The 17953-nt window shown below is 36.8% G+C and overlaps 1 protein-coding gene across 4 annotated transcripts in view; it reads right to left on the bottom strand.

The window, feature by feature from the left end:
- Tdrd1 (tudor domain containing 1) overlaps nucleotides 1-17953 on the bottom strand; it is a 44561-nt gene that overhangs the window by 20329 nt on the left and 6279 nt on the right. For all 4 annotated transcript variants that reach the window (XM_069988061.1, XM_069988062.1, XM_069988063.1 and 1 more), the window contains exons 3-14: nucleotides 16488-16546; nucleotides 12259-12403; nucleotides 10034-10139; nucleotides 9382-9445; nucleotides 8528-8632; nucleotides 8125-8307; nucleotides 7403-7546; nucleotides 6457-6628; nucleotides 5336-5422; nucleotides 2066-2233; nucleotides 1831-1938; nucleotides 829-999 (exon numbers count right to left, since the gene is read on the bottom strand). In XM_069988061.1, coding sequence (XP_069844162.1) covers nucleotides 829-999; nucleotides 1831-1938; nucleotides 2066-2233; nucleotides 5336-5422; nucleotides 6457-6628; nucleotides 7403-7546; nucleotides 8125-8307; nucleotides 8528-8632; nucleotides 9382-9445; nucleotides 10034-10139; nucleotides 12259-12403; nucleotides 16488-16546 — 1512 coding nt within the window. The remainder of the gene's footprint in view (nucleotides 1-828; nucleotides 1000-1830; nucleotides 1939-2065; nucleotides 2234-5335; nucleotides 5423-6456; nucleotides 6629-7402; nucleotides 7547-8124; nucleotides 8308-8527; nucleotides 8633-9381; nucleotides 9446-10033; nucleotides 10140-12258; nucleotides 12404-16487; nucleotides 16547-17953) is intronic.

The raw sequence follows: 17953 nt of genomic DNA, 5'->3' as shown, positions 1-17953 counted from the left end.
ATGTAGTTAAAAGAAGATGCTATCAGCAAATACCTGGAATAGGGAGCTGATGGCTCAGACCTATATCTTGGCTATTTAGGGTACTGACATTTGAGGATCTGGGGTTTTTGGTGTGTGTTTTGTTTTTTGTTTTTTAAGGAGGATTTTGGTTGGAAGCCAGCTCAGGCAGGAAAGTCTGTGAGCCTCCTATTAACAACCAGAAAACTGGAAGTGGCACTGTGTCTCAAAGTAGCAAAGTGGTAGCCTTGGGCAAAAGAACTCAGGACAAGTCCGTGGCTCATGCCTGTAATCCTAACAACTCAGGATCTAAGGATCGCAGTTCAAAGCCAGCCTGGGCAGAAAGTCCATGAGACTCTTATCTCCAATAAACCACCAGAAAACCAGAAGTGGTGCTGTGGCTCCAGTGGTAGAGCACACTCACCTTGAGCTGAAGAGCTGAGGGACAGCGCCCAAGCCCAGAGTTCAAAGCCCTACGACCAAAAAAAAACAAAAAACAAAAAAACAAAAAACTCAGGACAGTGCCCAGGCCCTGAGTTCAAGCCTCATAACTGAAAACAACAACACAAAACAAATAAAATAAAAACTCTGGAAATATCTTTCTGATACTGTAAACTAGTTAAAACAGACTAGCTCTGCATAAAAGACACTGGAGGAAAGTTCTAGTCCTAGCAGGGAAAGTTACCTGCACAGTAATTCCTATGTATATGATCAATAATGTCCTCTTCATTTAGACAACAAGTTTTATCTGCCTCATGTACATTTTAATAGTTCGATTTTTCATGTTAGTTTCTACTGTTCTAATAACAGGGGTTCACAAAGATTCCATACCAGCCAGAACACACTTTAGAGCTTGCATTGGCAGTTCCAACAACTTGGGAGTGATAGGACAAAGTCTTGTCAAACTAAGGATTTCAAAGTTTCCATAATCGACATATCCAACCAGGACAGACTCTTCAGATGCATAGGCCAAGATGGAGGCACGATACCACTGGTCATCCTCTGAAATAAGGAGACAATATCAAACAATGATCCAATGAAGAGTAAAACAAAATCTTTCCAAATGAGAGATGGTCAATTGTGGGGTTGGCTTTTAATCTAGAAGACCAAGCTCGACTCAATGATATAGGTTTACTCCACACTGCTAGTTTTGCTTATCTGAAGTCTTAATTCCCAAAGGGCAAATATTCGCTTACTAATTATGTCATATGCTGCCATTAGGAATTTGCATGCCTTGTTTCTCCAGTAGACAGCAAGCTCATTAGGACAGAGAACATGTCCTGATCATGTAAATCTTCAAGGTCACGACAAGCAGAGCTTTCTAGAATACCCACAGTATAAGGAGTTCACCAGACTTCCCATTGATATACTGGGGGCTGGTACCCATTGCTCATTTCTCTCCTTATGTGAAGCCACATGACTTCCTTTGGTAGAGAGTAACAGAGCTGGGCCACCACAGGGTAAAACAAGTGCAGCTACAAAGGCCTTACTATAATAGTCTGGCTTCCAAACAAAACCCATGTAGGTATAAGCCTTGGAGGTTACATATCCCATACTTTTGTAAACATAATTATTGGCACCAATTCTACAAGCACAAAAGGGATGCAAACAATACAATAAAAACCTCCTTTCTACTTCCAACCCCCTTGATAATCACAGACTGATTTTACACATTTCACAAAATGCTCCTTTGATCCAGTTTAATGGAATATACGTAAAAAGATAACTGGTATCAAATGTAGCCATTCAGGGAAAAACAGAGGTTTTGTTTCCATTGTTTGTTTTGTTTTTATTTTTATTGTAAATGAACAATCAGTGAAACTGTTTGCTTACCTGAGAACTGGGCACAACATATGTCACCAATGGTTGGATAAAAACCAGAACGTGGAGACACCTGACTACAGTACTCGCTAAGGGAAGCCTGGAGTTCAGCAAGCATATCTGTAGATACAGATCACATGTTAAGTGAAAGGAATTCGTATTTATACCTTACCTTCAGTGTGGCCTGTGCAGTACACCACACTGAAGTATGTGATCATGACAGGACAAAGTAAGACAATTAACTCACGACCGCTTTGCAGTTGTTGACAAAAGAAGTCCTCTGGTGTCTGAATGTGGGCCACTACCCCACAGAACTCGTTTCCCACACTCAGGGTGAGTGCCTTGGGGATCAGGGCATTTCTCTCTATCACAATTTTGTTTTCGGGTGCCATTTTTCCAATGTCTTCAGTATCACCTTACCAGAAAAGAGAAAAATAAGTCATTTTAGTTTCAGCAAAAAGTAAAACAAAACAAAACCCACTTACAAGCCTCGCTACTCAGAAGGCTGAGATCCGAAGATATCAGTTTATTTTTTATTTTTATTTATTTAGTTTTGTCAGTTGTGGGGCTTGAACTCTGGGCTTGGGTGCTGTCCCTGCGCTCCTCAGCTCAAGGCGAGTGATCTACTGCTTGAGCCACAGCATCACTTCTGGTTTTCTAGTGGTTTATTGGAGATAAGAGTTCTCATGGAGTTTCCTGCCCAGGCTGGCTTTGAACCAAGATCCTCAGATCTCAGCCCCCTGAGTAGCTAGGATTACAGGTGTCAGCTACCGGCGCCTGGCTTTGAAGATCCCAGTTTAAAACCAGCCCATGCACAAAAGTCCCCAAGACTCTTATCTCCAATTAACAGCAGAAACCCAGAAGCAGACATATGGCTCAAGTAGGAGAGTACCAGCTGGTACTAAGAAAAAGCTGAGCAAGAGTACAAGCCTCTAAGTTCAAGCCCCAGTACTAGCATGTTCACACATGCGCATGCATGCGTGTGCACATATACACACACAAGAGATATTTATTTCAAAACTATGCATAATTTCATAATTTAGAAAGAGTTGGTATGAGTGTGTGTGGGCAAGGTCTCAGAGTCCACAATGTTTCTTCCTGCAAGTAATAATTTATTATAGTCTCCTTTCTACTATCCTATGATCCTGCAATAGGTAGGTATACATGGAGCAGAACTCATTCTACAGTAAGATGAGAAATCCCATTAGGAAACGATCATGATTACATAATGTTTAATTTAAAATGCAATAAATAGGATCAAGCAATGTTAAGTACCAAGTCAAGAAGAAAAAAGTCAGATTTAAGAGTCTGAGGAAAGAGGAGCTTCAAACACCATGAAAAAATAATTTAGAACATGAGAAAACTCTCTTGAAAGGAAAAAACTTACAGTTTATAAAAACTCCATATTCTTAAGAAATGCATTTTTCTGGCCAATACTTAAGAGAAATCATGACATGAACATATCAGAAACTATGGCCTTAAGGAATTAAGAGTAAGGTTTCATTCAGATAATATCAACCACAGTTGATAATATTCTCAGAAATATGGGGAAAAATTATCTCAAGCATTAAAGAATTTTTAAAGGAAAAGATTCTCACCATGAGCTGAGGTACGTTCTCTAAAGACCAAAGGGAAACCATGACAGACCACAAAGGTAGAGGAAATCTGCTATCTAGAATTGACCTCTCTCAGTCCAAGGGATTCTCAACATTCTGTCAGAAATTCTACTGAAATGGGTAACTGGCCCCAAACACTAGCCAAGTTAAATTCAATGATCTCCAATGACATAAAGTAAAATTCAAAACCTTTTTTAATATGCTCAGAAAAAGTAAAATATAAATCAAAATGTAAATAAGGGAGGAGATAAGAGAAAAACTCAACAGCAAGAAAAATGAATCAGCAGTCTGTTGTATCACAGAAAAGGACAGTTTGGTAGTGAGATCATTCAAAAGGCTCTAGATTCTGGTTCTGTATTTTCCTGTCTTAAGGTGGCCCTCTGTGCCTGTAAGCGTCTGCTTCTTCACATGAAAAGGTCTAGTGAGTGATCTCAAAGACCTCTTTTAGTCGATATATAAATATATATATATATATATGTATGCAGATATGTATATATGTATACAGATATGTAGATGTGCGTATATAAACACACACATACATATATGCATACAAATAAAAGTACACATAATATATATCCATTATAGCAATATAATATACATTACATATCCATATATAATGGAGAAAAGCACAGGTCTGAGTCTGTGTGAGATCAAGGCTTTCCTATTCTTTTCCTCACTTTACCTCCCACAGTTGCACACTCTTATGTTATGGCTCCTGATTTATCACTACATTATTTTTTCTTCACCAACACTTGTGTTTTCAACCATCATTCTGTCGAATTCTAACTGGCTAAAAGCTACTGAAATTTTTTCAACAGAACTGTTATACAAAGATTTTCGCTTCAAGGATATCATACAGGTAAGCAAAAACCAGAGTAGTATAGACAGAAGATAAAAGGCAACATCAGAAGATTGTTTCAACTGTCCATGAAGCATGTCTCAAATAATAGCAGAGGAAGAGTGGGATGGAGGGAGAGAGGAAAGCAAGAAGAAACAATAAGGGAGGGAAAGAAGGAAAGAAATAGCTATTATAACATATTTGTGAAGGAAGTCAATAAAGACTTGCTAACCAACTAGAACAAAGGACAAGAGGTAAGAAATAAGGAGAGTATTCAGAATGAGGCATGTCTGTTGATATGATAGGCTGGTCCAATCATAGATTAATTTCTGGCCAAAGACAAAGAATTATGTCTGCAACTGAAATAATTGGTAAAGGAGAAAACAGACTGTAAAAGTGACACATACAACTAGGAAATGAAAAAAATAAATGCTGATGGAAAAATTTCTTGGTTCTCTGATCAAATAAACACACACACAAGAAGTTGAAAAAAATATTTCTGTCCTAATAGAACAGGAGCTTAGAGCTTTATTATTCCTAAGCAAGGAAGAAAATCGAATTTAAAAAGGATATGTGAACTAAATCCCTAAATCCCTCAATCTGAAATCACAACATTTAGTAGTTTATAATCACTAATAATTTTTGGTAAGAATCTGGAAAAACAAAAGGAAAATAGGCAGCACAGAATGAGATTAGTTATATGACTAAATGAAAAATACCATCTTTCTTATAAAGTTTATAAAATAGCTATGATGATTCTTATTTTTTGTCAGTATGGGGCCTGAACTCTGGACCTGGGCCCTGTCCCTCAGCTCTTCAGCTCAAGGCTAGTGCCCTACCACTTGAGCCACAGCGCCTCTTCTGGATTTATCTGTTTATGTGGTGCTGAGGAATCGAACCCAGGGCCTCATGATGCAAGGCAAGCACTCTACCACTGAGCCAACTTCCCAGCCCCAAAATAGCTATGATTATTACTAGTTAGTTTTGACAATGTCACAGTCATGCCTTTTTGGGTTTAACAGGAAAGATAGTCTTCAGTAACTGAAGTCAGTACACTGCTCACCCTGATCTGCACTCTGCTTCTTAGAATCCTGTTCTTTGGGTTTCAAACCGTATCCCATTTCTACAAGCACATGGTCTAGGAGTTTTCCTATAAAGTAAAGGAGAAAATACATGTCTAATGTCTAATAAGATACAAGACTATCAAGAAATAAAGGTTATCACATGTCATAAGAGATTATAACCAACAACACACAGAGATCAAGATAAATACATATATGTGCATGTCTACACATATATAATTTAGTAAGGTCCAGCTTAATAAATTGTTGCAAAATTCTCAGACACTTGACAGGGAATTTACTGCAAAGATTTCTCTTCAAAATTCTGAGTAATATCAAAGATTTAGTTCTCATCCCCCATGCACACTTAAAAATAAACATCAACTCTGAGAAGAAATCCGGTTAAGACACAGGACTTTTTCTCACACTGACAATAAGGCTGAAACAAGGGTTAGTAACCATTAATAAGAACATCAAAGTTCCCTGAAAGAATATCCAGAAGCTGGAGTCATAATGTGAAATATACATAGCAAAGAAACAAAAGATTTTTACACTAAATTTCAAGAGATTAACTGCATTTTCTACTAAGTCACCCATGATTGCCTTTATGGTACTTTTATGTCTTTTAAAAGTAGAGAGATAATACCTTGAAAAAGAGAATTCATAAGCACATTGTAAGAATAACCTTTTACACCAAAATGAAGCTACCATAAAAGGACAGGGTTCCAGGACAACTTCATTTTCAAAATTTAAACACTACATACTAACAGAAGATGGTTCTCTAAGAATTGCTTAAAGAAAAGACATTTATGATAAGGATGGATTCATGGAAAATCTCAAGGACAGTCTCTCAATAAAGGTGCAGACATCACAGGTAGATATTTTAATGGCTAGATTGAAAGGAAATAATATAGGCAACCCATGTGAAGTACAGATCTGGACTCTTAAACCATTACGTCCCAGGAACACATGCCCCCTTTCCAACAACAATCTCTGAATGACTCCAGAGAGCAGTGGCCTCACCTTTATGTTTTGTTTTTTCTGTTTCCTCTGAGTAACTGATGGAACTAAATAACCAATAACTTAAATTAAAAAAAAAAGAAACAAAAGACCCAAGTCTTACCTGAACTTTGCAGCATAACATCTACTGCATAGGTAAGCACATCCTCGTTTAAGACATCAATAATCTTTACAGAACAATACTGGTCCATTAACAGTGATTTAACAGTTTTGATACAATCATTGCTCCAATCCTCCTCTGCTGGTACAATGCCAGCCACAAAGCACTTTATGGCCTGAAAGATTTTTGTGCAAGTTACTTGTAATAATTGGTATTTCAAAATGAATTTTTCTTTTTTTTTTTGGGGAGGGGGGTCCGGTCATGAGGCCTGAACTCTGGGCTTTTTTTCTTTTTTGCTTGTGTGGTGCTGGGGAATCGAACCCAGGGCCTCATGCATGCAAGGCAAGCACTCTACTACTGAGCCACCTTCCCAGCCCTTCAAAATCAATTTTTCTAATTAGCTATTTGAAGTATTTTTAATACAACATATTCATGTTAAAAGGATAGGGAAAGTCTTCAAGGCCTAACCAGATTAACAAAGAAGTCTGATTAGATTCATCTCTCTTGGCACTTATCTATTGACAATACTATTTTCTGGTACTTGAAGTTCAAGAAAATCATGGGAAGATAAAAAATACACTTCACTTATACATGAATCCTGATCACTTTCCAATAATGTAATAAATACAGAAATAATGTCTTTAAAGAGCAGCGCGATAAGGTGTGCCTGTGTTTCTCTTCTCAAGCACTACTTGACTAAAAGTAGTGACAAGTGTAATACTAACAAGTGTAATAGCATGGCAGAATAGAAGGAAATGTGTCCATTAAAATATTAAAAGCAAAAACGGGAGAAAATGAGAGAAGAGGTGACATTGTTCAAAAAGAAATGTGCTCAAAATATGACTTACGAAACTGTAATACCTTTGTACATCACCTTTACAATAAAAATTTTAAATATTAAAAGCAGCTCTTGCTAACACAAAAGGAATCAAGAAACTAAAGGACTTACACAGGGTGGAAACAAGTCCATGTTTCTGCACAATGGATGAATTCTGTCTATTGGAATTATTTCATCATTTCCATAATCAATATATAACACTTGTGCTTTCTTCTGTAATGCATCTACATCTTGGATTATTGCTCTGTTCCAGGTCTAGAAGGGAAAGAAATACGGTAGTAAGGGGAAACAAAGGAGGAGGCTACAATGCTTGATAAAAAATGTACTCATTATTTTGCCCATGTAATTGTAACCCCTCTGTACAGTTTTTTCACAATAATAAAAAAAAAAAGAAATACAGTAGTATTCTGCTTGCCAAAGGCATTTCACAATCTTAGTTTAAGAAGCCCTCAATTGATCTACAAACCAGGATCCTATTTTGTTTAGAACTGAATTTAAAAGATTCTTCAATTTTTTTTAAATCCTGCTAACAAATCCCTAATACTTTCTAGTTCAGATATCTTGATATGAAAATTCTCTTGCACATTAACACCTAGGTTGCAGAAATAAGTAAATACAAACTCAAAGTCCAGCAAACAGTGTACAACCAGATACTTAGAAACCAATAAACAGAGATGGAGACAGTTAAGAGGAGGGATAAAGTAAAGTGAGGAAGAGTGACTTGTCTTCCCATAAGCCATCTTGTGCATTATTAAAAACTCTGGTGTTGACTAGTTGAAATGACCAAAGGAAGTTAAAACATTTTATTAAATAATTCATTTAATCAGGGTTACCTGATCAACAGTGTACTTAGCAACACAAACTTCTCCTTTAACAGGCATGTAATCTTCTTCATGCACCATATTTGCATACATTTCTTTCAAGCTTGCAGAAAGCTGGTTCATGTATTCTAAAACTTCCAAAGAATATAACTGGATATAGAAGTTACCAGGGTTCTTGAATTCTGTAACTGTACCCTTTCAAAGCCAGAAAAGACACAATAATTAATCTGGAACAAAAACAAATGTGAATTCCTCAATGCTTTATAACTAAGATACACAAGTGTTGCAGAAATCTTTTGTAAGTCTTCACTAATTTAATCAGTCATATTCTGTAGCTATCTTGTAAACTTAATTAAAATCACAAAACAAGAAAATAAGCATAATTCCTTGTTTATGGCAATTAAAAACCAAGTACCTTTACTTCCATGGTTTTCTTGAGTTGTAGACTTTTCAAATCAGAAAACATTATTTTCTCAGTACCAAGGGATATTTCTTTAGCAACCCCAAGTGGACAGTCACTCTGGTTTGAAGAAACACATAAAGGAGTTACTTACAAGCATGTATTTCTTTGGCACTGAAGCTACCAACTGGATTGCTGGATTTAGGGCCAGGAAAGCCTGATGCTTAAATGGGAGATCACAGGAATAGGGTAGGCCTCCGCAACCTTCTAAAAGCCACTCTCCACAGGCGCTGTGCATATTACTCGGGATCACCCAAGAATGCTTTAGGAGACAATGCTGATTTTAAGTAATGGGGAGAAGTCCACTTACATTTTAAATTTTGCATGTGCATTGGTAATGCTTTCCTAAGAATGAGTATTTGAGGAATTCATTAAAGTAGAAGCTAGGAGTAATTAAAGAAAGCTAAAATTATTTTATATGGGTTAAACACATGGGAAGTTTTTCAAATGTCAAAGGAATCAGCCCTAGAATCATCTAAATAGACAACTATTTTTAGAAACAAAAATGCTTCCGCATAGGAGTTAGACCCCATAGAGTGTAACATAGGATCTACAGCAGGGATGGCACAAAAGAGGTGCTTCAAGGTAAGACAAAATTATTTTGCATGGAGACAGGGACATCTCAATACATTTTAGGAAAAAAATACTACAAGTAATTTTCAAAGATCCCCAATGAGACCTTCAGCCTATCACCAGTGCTTACACACATAACAAGAACTTACTGGGCGAGCTGTAGAAATAACGATATTTTATTCCACTTAAGCCTTCTTAAGACAATGACTGAGAGCTATTTAAAAAGACTATCATACCTCATTTTTCACTTCAATGTTCTTTGTGTCAAAAGGTGATTTGTTATCTTCAAGTTTGTGCAAACTGAAATAAAATAACTCATTTTAATGCTCATGTTACAGTGGAAGTTAAGAGTAGGGTCTATAAACCCCAATTAGGTTCAAATATCTCCTGGACACAATTCAGACCCAGCAAGACCCTGTGGAGCATGGAGAGAACCACAGCAGTAGGAATAAAACTCTGGGTATTGCCTGCCCGAGGGTGAGCAGGGGTGGGAATTCCCCTCCCTTTCCTTTCTGATGATCCTTATTATTCGGAACTGTCTCATGAACTGGTAAATGCTAAGGTAACAAAAAAAAACCCTAAGATTTATGTATTTTTAAATTATAACTAGAGACACTGTGGGAGTTATAAACATTAAAATTCAAGATAGTAAGACATTGTAAAAATTCTACAAAACTAAGGGTTCAAAAATCTGTCTTACCTAGTGAAATTATATTCCTAAAAACTAAATGTGCTTCAGACTGGTACCCTTGGATGTGGCTTAGTGAATAAGTGGAAAGTAATGACTCATATATACAAGTGTACTTCTGGCCAGCTGAACTGATTAAAATCTATCAGAAGGAAGCTTCTCTATTCCCTAAAGGAATGGACAGAGCCATGGTCACTTACTTTTGCTGGACAGGCTTGCACACGATGCTGTGGGCAGACCAGTCTCTCCTCTGACATGCCGTGGAGCAGTAGTAGGTCTGCTTGCATTGAGAACACCTCAGCGACCCTGTAGGGCACAGGCCGGGACATCACTAGTATGGAACACCTAGTGTGTGCTGCTGACATCCAAGCGCTGCCATGGACCAGGCAGAATCAGCATCATTCTACTCATCGCCTCAGGAAGGCTACCTGAACACAACTGTGCTGTTAATGATTAGGTATTGGGCTTCAGCCATTAAAGGTGAAAATGAGAGGAGGGTCAGACTTAAAAAGTGACTTTCCTAAAATACAGCCAGGCTCACACTACAAAAGGAAAAATGAAGACAAAATAGACCCCGAGACAAGCAGACTAAACTGGTGCCCATATGTCACTAAATACCACCACTGCCACAAATGATGAGGAAAATTCCTATTAGCGTCTAGGCAGAAGAAAACAGATCATCTTAAAAAGAAGCAGAAGAAAGAAAAGAAAGAATTAGAGGGACAAAAGTGTGGGGAGGGGGGAAGGTCTTGAATGCCCTAACCCTAAAAGAAAATTGAAAAAATTTGAAAGCTAAATGTCCAAACAGCCAGAAAACATATGGAAAAACTGGCCAAGGTCATTGGTCATGAAGGAAGTGCAAATTAAAACCATTATACACCTATAAAAAGTATTACCACTAAAGAGACTAATGCTACCATATAGCATGCCCTTGTCCAGGACATGGAAGAATCACAACTCATCGCCATGGGGATGTGGAAGGAGATGGCCACTGAGAAAATGGTTTAGTGATTTATTATCAAATTAAATAAGAACCTTCCCTTGTCTTGGAAGTTCTACTCCTAGGTGTACACTCAAGAGAAATGAAAACCTATATCCACGCAAAGACTTGGAAAAAAAATGTTCACAGCTCTACTCATCATAGGCCAAAGCTAGAAATGATCAAAATATTCATCAACAAGAAACTGAAAACAAATTGCTAAAATATCATGCTGTATGTGGCAAATACACAACAATTTTATCTGCCACACCAAAAAAATAACAACATTGTAATAAAACCCTTGCTACTCAGGAGGATCCGAGGAGATCAGAGGATGGTGGTTCAAAGCCAGACTGGACAGGAAAATAAAGTCTGTGGAACTCTTATCTCCAATTAACCACAAGGAAAAAAAAAGCACAGATGTGAAGCTGTGGCTCTAAGTGGTAAAGCACTAGCCTTGAATGAAAAAGCTCAGGGACAGCACCCAGGTCTTGAGTTCAAGCCCCAGTACCGGCACATAAATGAATAAATAAAATAATGATCTGTGCAAAATGGCTTAATCTCAAAACAAATACAGCAGTGGTACTCACTAGAAACGATATTGAAAATAAATTAAACAACTTGTGAGTGGGGTCAGAAAGGAAAAACTGGGAGAAGGAAGGTACAGTGATAGTATCCAAAAAGAAATGCACTGATTACCTGACTTATGAAAACTGTAAGCCCTCGATATATAACCTTTATCATAATTAAAAAATTTAACTATCATTTAAAGTGACTAAGACTTACATAAATGAGCCTGTACTATAGGATTCAATTCACATGAAATACTGATAGGCTAAATTAATCTGCAGTGAAAAAGGAAAACAGTGATTGCCTTGGGGGGTTATAGGGAAAACATTTTTCTGAGACAAATATTCTGTATTTTGATAGGGATATACTGTGAATTTCAGAGCACATTAGCTTTACCTTAGCCAGGCACTGGTGACCTATGCCTGTAATCCTAGCTGAGATATGAGGGTCATGGCTTGAAGCCAGCCTGGGCAGGAAAAGTCTATCCCCAATTAATCACAGAAAAAGTACAAGTGGTGCTATGACACAAGTGGTAGAGCACTAGCCTTGAGTGAAAGGAGCTCAGGAACAATGCTCAGGCTTGGAGTTCAAGTCCCAGAACTGAGGGGGTGAAGGGGAAGCTGTATCTTAAAAACACCAAAAAAACCACAAAAAACAAAAAAAACCCACAAAGATTTGTGGAAGCAGGAAGAACAGAAGAGATAAATACCAAAAGATATGAAAGGTAGATGCTGACAGTTAAATAGATGAATAGACACATGACATATACACTCTCCTCTTTACATGTTATTTGACAGAAATTTGCTTTAATGAATGCATTTTTCAAATGTGTGGAAGAATAATCCCATGGAGGTTTAGGATCAACAATATGCTTACCAAACAGGCCACAGCAATGGCAGGTTGTTGACCGCAAAGGAGGTCCTAAGGAGTTGAAGAGTGCTGGATCATTTATGGACAAGGAATTTTCAGCCAACTTGTACAATTTTTTTGACTTTGTAAGAGGTATGTCATCATCATTGGGCTTCAATTAAAAACAGAAAAAAGCAATTTTAGAACTTAGCAATAACTTCTTTTAAATATTACATTTCGGACTCCTCTTTGAGTAAAGAAGAATAGGCTTGTTTTACTTATTACCCGTATTATGTGCAACAAAACCTCTAAACTTGCATATGAAATATATATGTGTGTGTCTATATATACATATATATATATTAAACTGTGAAAATGAGGAGTGGTGTCTACACTACAATTGTTTTGGTAAAATGATAACACCAGTAAGTTTGAATATGTAATGTAAAATCCTTAGCAAGATATACAAAGATATGTACTGAAAAACATTGTAGACAAATCAAAATGGAATTACAAAATAACCCAAAGTAATTTAATTACAAGTTACCCACAAGGCAGCAAGAAAAATAAAAGGAAATGTATCACAAATAGCAGACTAAACCTTCAGGCATCAATAACAGTATTAAATGTAAGTAGCATAAATATACTAAAGATAGACTGGTTAAATATATTGAAAGATATCATACCTAACTATTCCTGATGCATAATAATTAATTTCAATCATAACTATATATGTAGGCTGGAAGTATAGAGATGGAAGATACCTCATGAATGTCAGTTAATAGAAAATAAGCTGTATTAATAACAGATGAAAGATTACAGAGGAGAGAAAATTAGCATAGAGAGACAAAAGGTCATTCAACAGGGAAAACAAGCAATATTAAATGTATGTATAGCAGAGAACAAAGCAAACTATCAAGCAAAACTTGACTGAAAAAATCAATAGGCAATTAATCTGTAAGTACAGAAACCTCAAAGCTCTTCCAGAAACAATTATAACTAGACAAAAAAACATCAAAGAACTCAACATCACCACCAATCAACAGGATCTATTAGTATGTACAAGACACTTTTAGGTGGTAATAGAATGCTCATTCTTTTCAACTGCCAACAGAACACGTATGAAGTTGATAACCTGAGTTACAAAACTCAAAGAGACTCAAGAGACTTAAAAGAACTGAAGGTCTGATGCAAAAGGATAAGGCCCTGAATTCAATCTTCATTGCCAATCCCCACCCTTGCAAAAACAAAAAATTCATCCAGTCATAAATAAGGTGTTTCCCAATTACCTCCAACCACAATAGACAAACTTGAAATGAGTAGCAGAGGAATAATACAGTCTCCCAGCACTAGGAAATTAAGAATATACTCCTAAACAATATGTTTGTCAAAAACAAAATCTCAAGTCAAAGACACGTTCAACTGAAAGAAAACTTAAAATACATCAAAATTGTGAGACCTAGAGGAAACTTAAAGCATCAAATATATGAGAAAAGACAAAAACTCTCATATCAGTACTGTAACCTCTCATCTTGTTATAGTTTAGAACTTAATGTTTCCCACGTGCTAAAAGCTTAGTTTCCAGAGGGGTGTTATAGAGAAGATCTCATACTGGCAGCATGTCCTCCAAGGACACCACAATATACTGGTCCCTTCCTCTCTTTGGCCATGAGCTGAGCTGTTTTGTTCTACCATTGCCTTCCTGCTATTGTATGCTGCCTTTCAAGGAGCCCAAAGCCATGGGACCATTAATCCCCACCTGGGACCTTCTTCCAAAACTGTGATCCAAAACAGACCTCTTGTCTTTAGAAGTTAGTGTCTCAGGTATGTCCTGTAGTGCTAAGAAAGCAAACAAAAAAATCAAAGAGAAAGGAGAAAAAAACTGAACAAAACAGGATAAAGGGAAAATGAAGGAAATAATATAAATAAAAGAAATTTTAAAAAGACATGTAGAAAAAAATCAGTGGCACAAAGATTTGCTTCTTTGAAAGTTCAAGAAAACCGACAGATAGTAGGAACATACTATGAAGACAAAAGACAGAAATGATCAATTTCAAAACTGAAATCAATAGTACCCCATATTCTGCAGATACCAAAATGACTTATAATGCCCACTCTGAACAACTGTTCATACATAAATTTGGCAATGTAGCCAAAACAGAACAATTCCTAAGAAAAGCTCTACAAATTATCATGATAAATGATAACCTGAATAGATTTATAAATATTAAAGAAAAATCTATCATGGTTTTAGAACTTGTCTCAAGAAATATCCAGGTCCAGATGGCAAGGGATCTAAAAAGATTCATAGAGTAAGTAACTTCTGCAAAGTCACAGAATACGAGATAAATATATACCCCATCATATTTCTGTATATTAGTGAACATAGGGACACATAAAAATTAAAATAATAGGTGAGTGTCAGTGGCTCAGGCCTGTAATTCTAACTATTCAGGAAGCTAAGATCTGAAGATCATGCTTCAAAGCTAGCCTGGGGAGGAAAAACTGTGAGACTCTTATCTCCAATGAGCCAGCAAAAAGCCAGTAGAGGTGTTGCTCAAATGGTACAGTGCTAGCATAGATTAAAATAAAGCTCAGGGACAGCGTCCAGGCCCTTTAAGTTCAAGCCCCAAAACCAGCACAGAAAGAATATATATATATATATATATATATATATATATATATATATGAATAAAATAAAATTATAATAAAAAATTCAACACTTAGTCATAAATTTAGCAAGAAATACACCATGTCTTTAAAAGCTTAAAACTTGTACAATGTGAAAAATCAAAGATCTGCAAGAGCAGAGAGACACAGTATGTTCACGGATTGGAAGATCTAACACAGCAAGATGTCAATAATTGTCATACTGATATAGTGTTGGCATGCCTCAAGTGGTAGAGTTGCAGGTGTGAAAGCCAAGCAAGTACACCAGGCCCTGAGTTCAAACCCCACAACTGGCACATACACAAAAAAGAACCATTACACACTTATAAGAATGGTAAAATAAAAATACAAGCACCACCAAATGCTGAGCAGGATACAGAAAAACTGGATCATTCATACATTCTTAAGAGTATAGGATGATAGTGACTGTAGAAAATAGATGGACAGTTTCTATAACCGAATCTATAGCTACTATATCACCCAAACTTTGGACCTACTCGTACACATTTATCTTAGAGCAATAAAAACTTGGATATAGCCCAAAGTTGTAATCACACCAGATGTAAATCAGTGGGTGAATAGTTGGTTAATTGAGCAATCTATACCATGAAAAACTATTCAGCAAGCAATGAAGACGATACAATTACTGATTCAGACAACAACCTAGCTCCATCTACATCTGGAATTAAAAAACAAAAAGTTACTGTCTAACTATTTATAAAACAGTCTGGAAACTACAAAATGTTGGAAATTTGGATATATTTGTGACTACTAGGCCTCACGGTGGGTCGAGGAGGTGAGTATGACCGAAACCAGGCCCTTCGCACTGATGGAAATGTTCTGAACCTTGGCTGTCAATATCTGGGTTGTGATCCTGTTTTGCAGTTCTGTGTCCTGTCAACATTAGGAGAAATTGGATAAAGTGATGGGCACTGGTGGCTCATGCCTATAATCCTATAGATCTCAGGAGGCTGAGATCTAAGGATCATTATTCAAAGATGGCCTGGGCAAAAAATGTCCATGAGATTCTTAGCTCCAATTAACCATCAGAAAAACCAGAAGCGAAGCTGTGACTCAAAATGGTACAGTGAAAACTCTGGGAAAGACCAGACCCTCAGTTCAAGCTCCATGACCAACAGCAATAAAAATTTTTTTTTTTAATAAAAATTTTTTTAAAGGATAAACTACATGGGAATACTCTCTACTACGGACAACTGCATGCAAACTACAATTGCCCAAAAGGCTTTTTGTTTACTTAACAAAAATAGTGAAAAAAGGGAAATCTGAATATCTACAATTTTTTTTTTGGGGGTCCAGTCATGGGGCCTGAACTCTGGGCCTGGGCGCTGTCCCTCAGCTCTTCAGCTCAAGGCTAGCGCTCTACCACTTGAGCCACAGCGCCACTTCCGGCTTTTTTCTTTTTGCTTATGTGGTGCTGAGGAATCGAACCCAGGGCCTCAGGCACACAAGGCAAGCACTCTACCACTGAGCCATCTTCCCAGCCCCTACAATTTTTTTATTAACACAATAGAAGAATGCTGTAATCTTTTACTCAAAAAATGAAGAAGAGAAAAATTGTAACTTACAGGTTTTGCTTCTTTGGGTGGTGAATTATTTCCAAGACTTAATGGTAACACTGCATTTCCTAGGGAGGGATAAATAATAACTAAATAAATGCCAAATATTATTTTTCTACCCCTGGTAATAGAACATAGCAACCATTCAGTGATAAGCAAGGTAACCAACTAGGAAATAAGAAACTTGTAAAAGAAGACAAGATCAAGACAAGGTCTTACTTTGCAATCCAGTCTGATCACAACTCACAATCTTCCTCCTATGATCTTCCCAGCGCTGGGATTGCAAGTGTGCACACCTAACTTGAAATTTTCTTGGTATTTTTCCTATCATTGTGAACTTTTCTCTATTAAGTAAGGTAGAAATCTCAGATTTTTTTGAGGTCATAACTCATTTACAATATGAAAATGATTGTGGACTCCAAAATTTTTTTACACATTGCTTATGCCTATCAAGAATTACTGTATTTAAGTTAAATTTTTAAATATTTATTCATTAAAATAAATGCATTCACCTGAGTGTAGCCTACTGAGTAGCTAGGATTATAGGTGTGAGCCACTGGTGCCAGCTCAGACATGTTGACAGCAAAGGCCTCAAGTTCTGGAAGCTCTTAAGCAAAAAGTGGCACAAATTCTAGTCTGTTTCAAAGACTGAATTTTATCACTGGGAACAAAATATTGTCAACTGTCTTCACTTTGTTAATTTTTGATGAATTATTTGACAGACATCTTGGTCTGAACAATATTTGTTATCCTTGTCAAGCCCAAAGGATGTCTTCAGGAAACCAAAGTTTGTTTTTAGCTCACAACTCACCCAAACGCTTTTCATACTTCAGAAGTTAGAAGCAATTCTTACTTTCATTATACCAATACTAAAAATATATGTCCACAAGGATCAAAGTTCAACATAACGACAATTTAAAACTGTCATTTCTGGTTTAACTATAAGTGTATGGCAACGAAAACCTCACCTACCACTAGCCCAGGTTGGTGCCTGGCCCTGAGGTGAGCTATCGTGATAATGATCAATGTTAAAGGTAGCAATACAGAGGAAAGAATAGCAAATGCTGTTTTGATAATTTAGGGGAAATGGTCTTGACCACCTAAGGAGCCCTAGAAGAACAAAAATCCCACTTTCAGAATTACACTAACACAATGTTAAAAGATCATATCTCATTCAAAGAGGCTAAATTTCACCCCTTCCTTTAAAGACTAGTTTTGATCATTAGAACAAAGGGGATAATAAATCACATGAAACTGGACAGTATCTTTCAAAAAATCTTGGAACTATGAACTGCATAAAATTCACATGGTAGTTTTAAAACATGGCCAATAGTTAGAACATCTATAAGCAAACCAATCTTAGGACAGTTCTCTGATTAAAGGGGAATAAAAGCTCAACCATAGACATTCTCTCCTGAGGTGTCTTTTGAAACTCATCAAGCCAAATGCTTAGTATCTTGATTACCCTTGAAAAA

Source organism: Dipodomys merriami, unplaced genomic scaffold (assembly GCF_024711535.1).
Source record: "Dipodomys merriami isolate MVZ:Mamm:240054 unplaced genomic scaffold, mDipMer1.0.p SCAF_35, whole genome shotgun sequence".
In the NCBI taxonomy this organism is placed as follows: Eukaryota; Metazoa; Chordata; class Mammalia; order Rodentia; family Heteromyidae; genus Dipodomys; species Dipodomys merriami.
The sequence above is the reverse complement of the archived record's forward strand: the minus strand, read 5'-3'. Positions and strand labels throughout refer to the sequence as shown.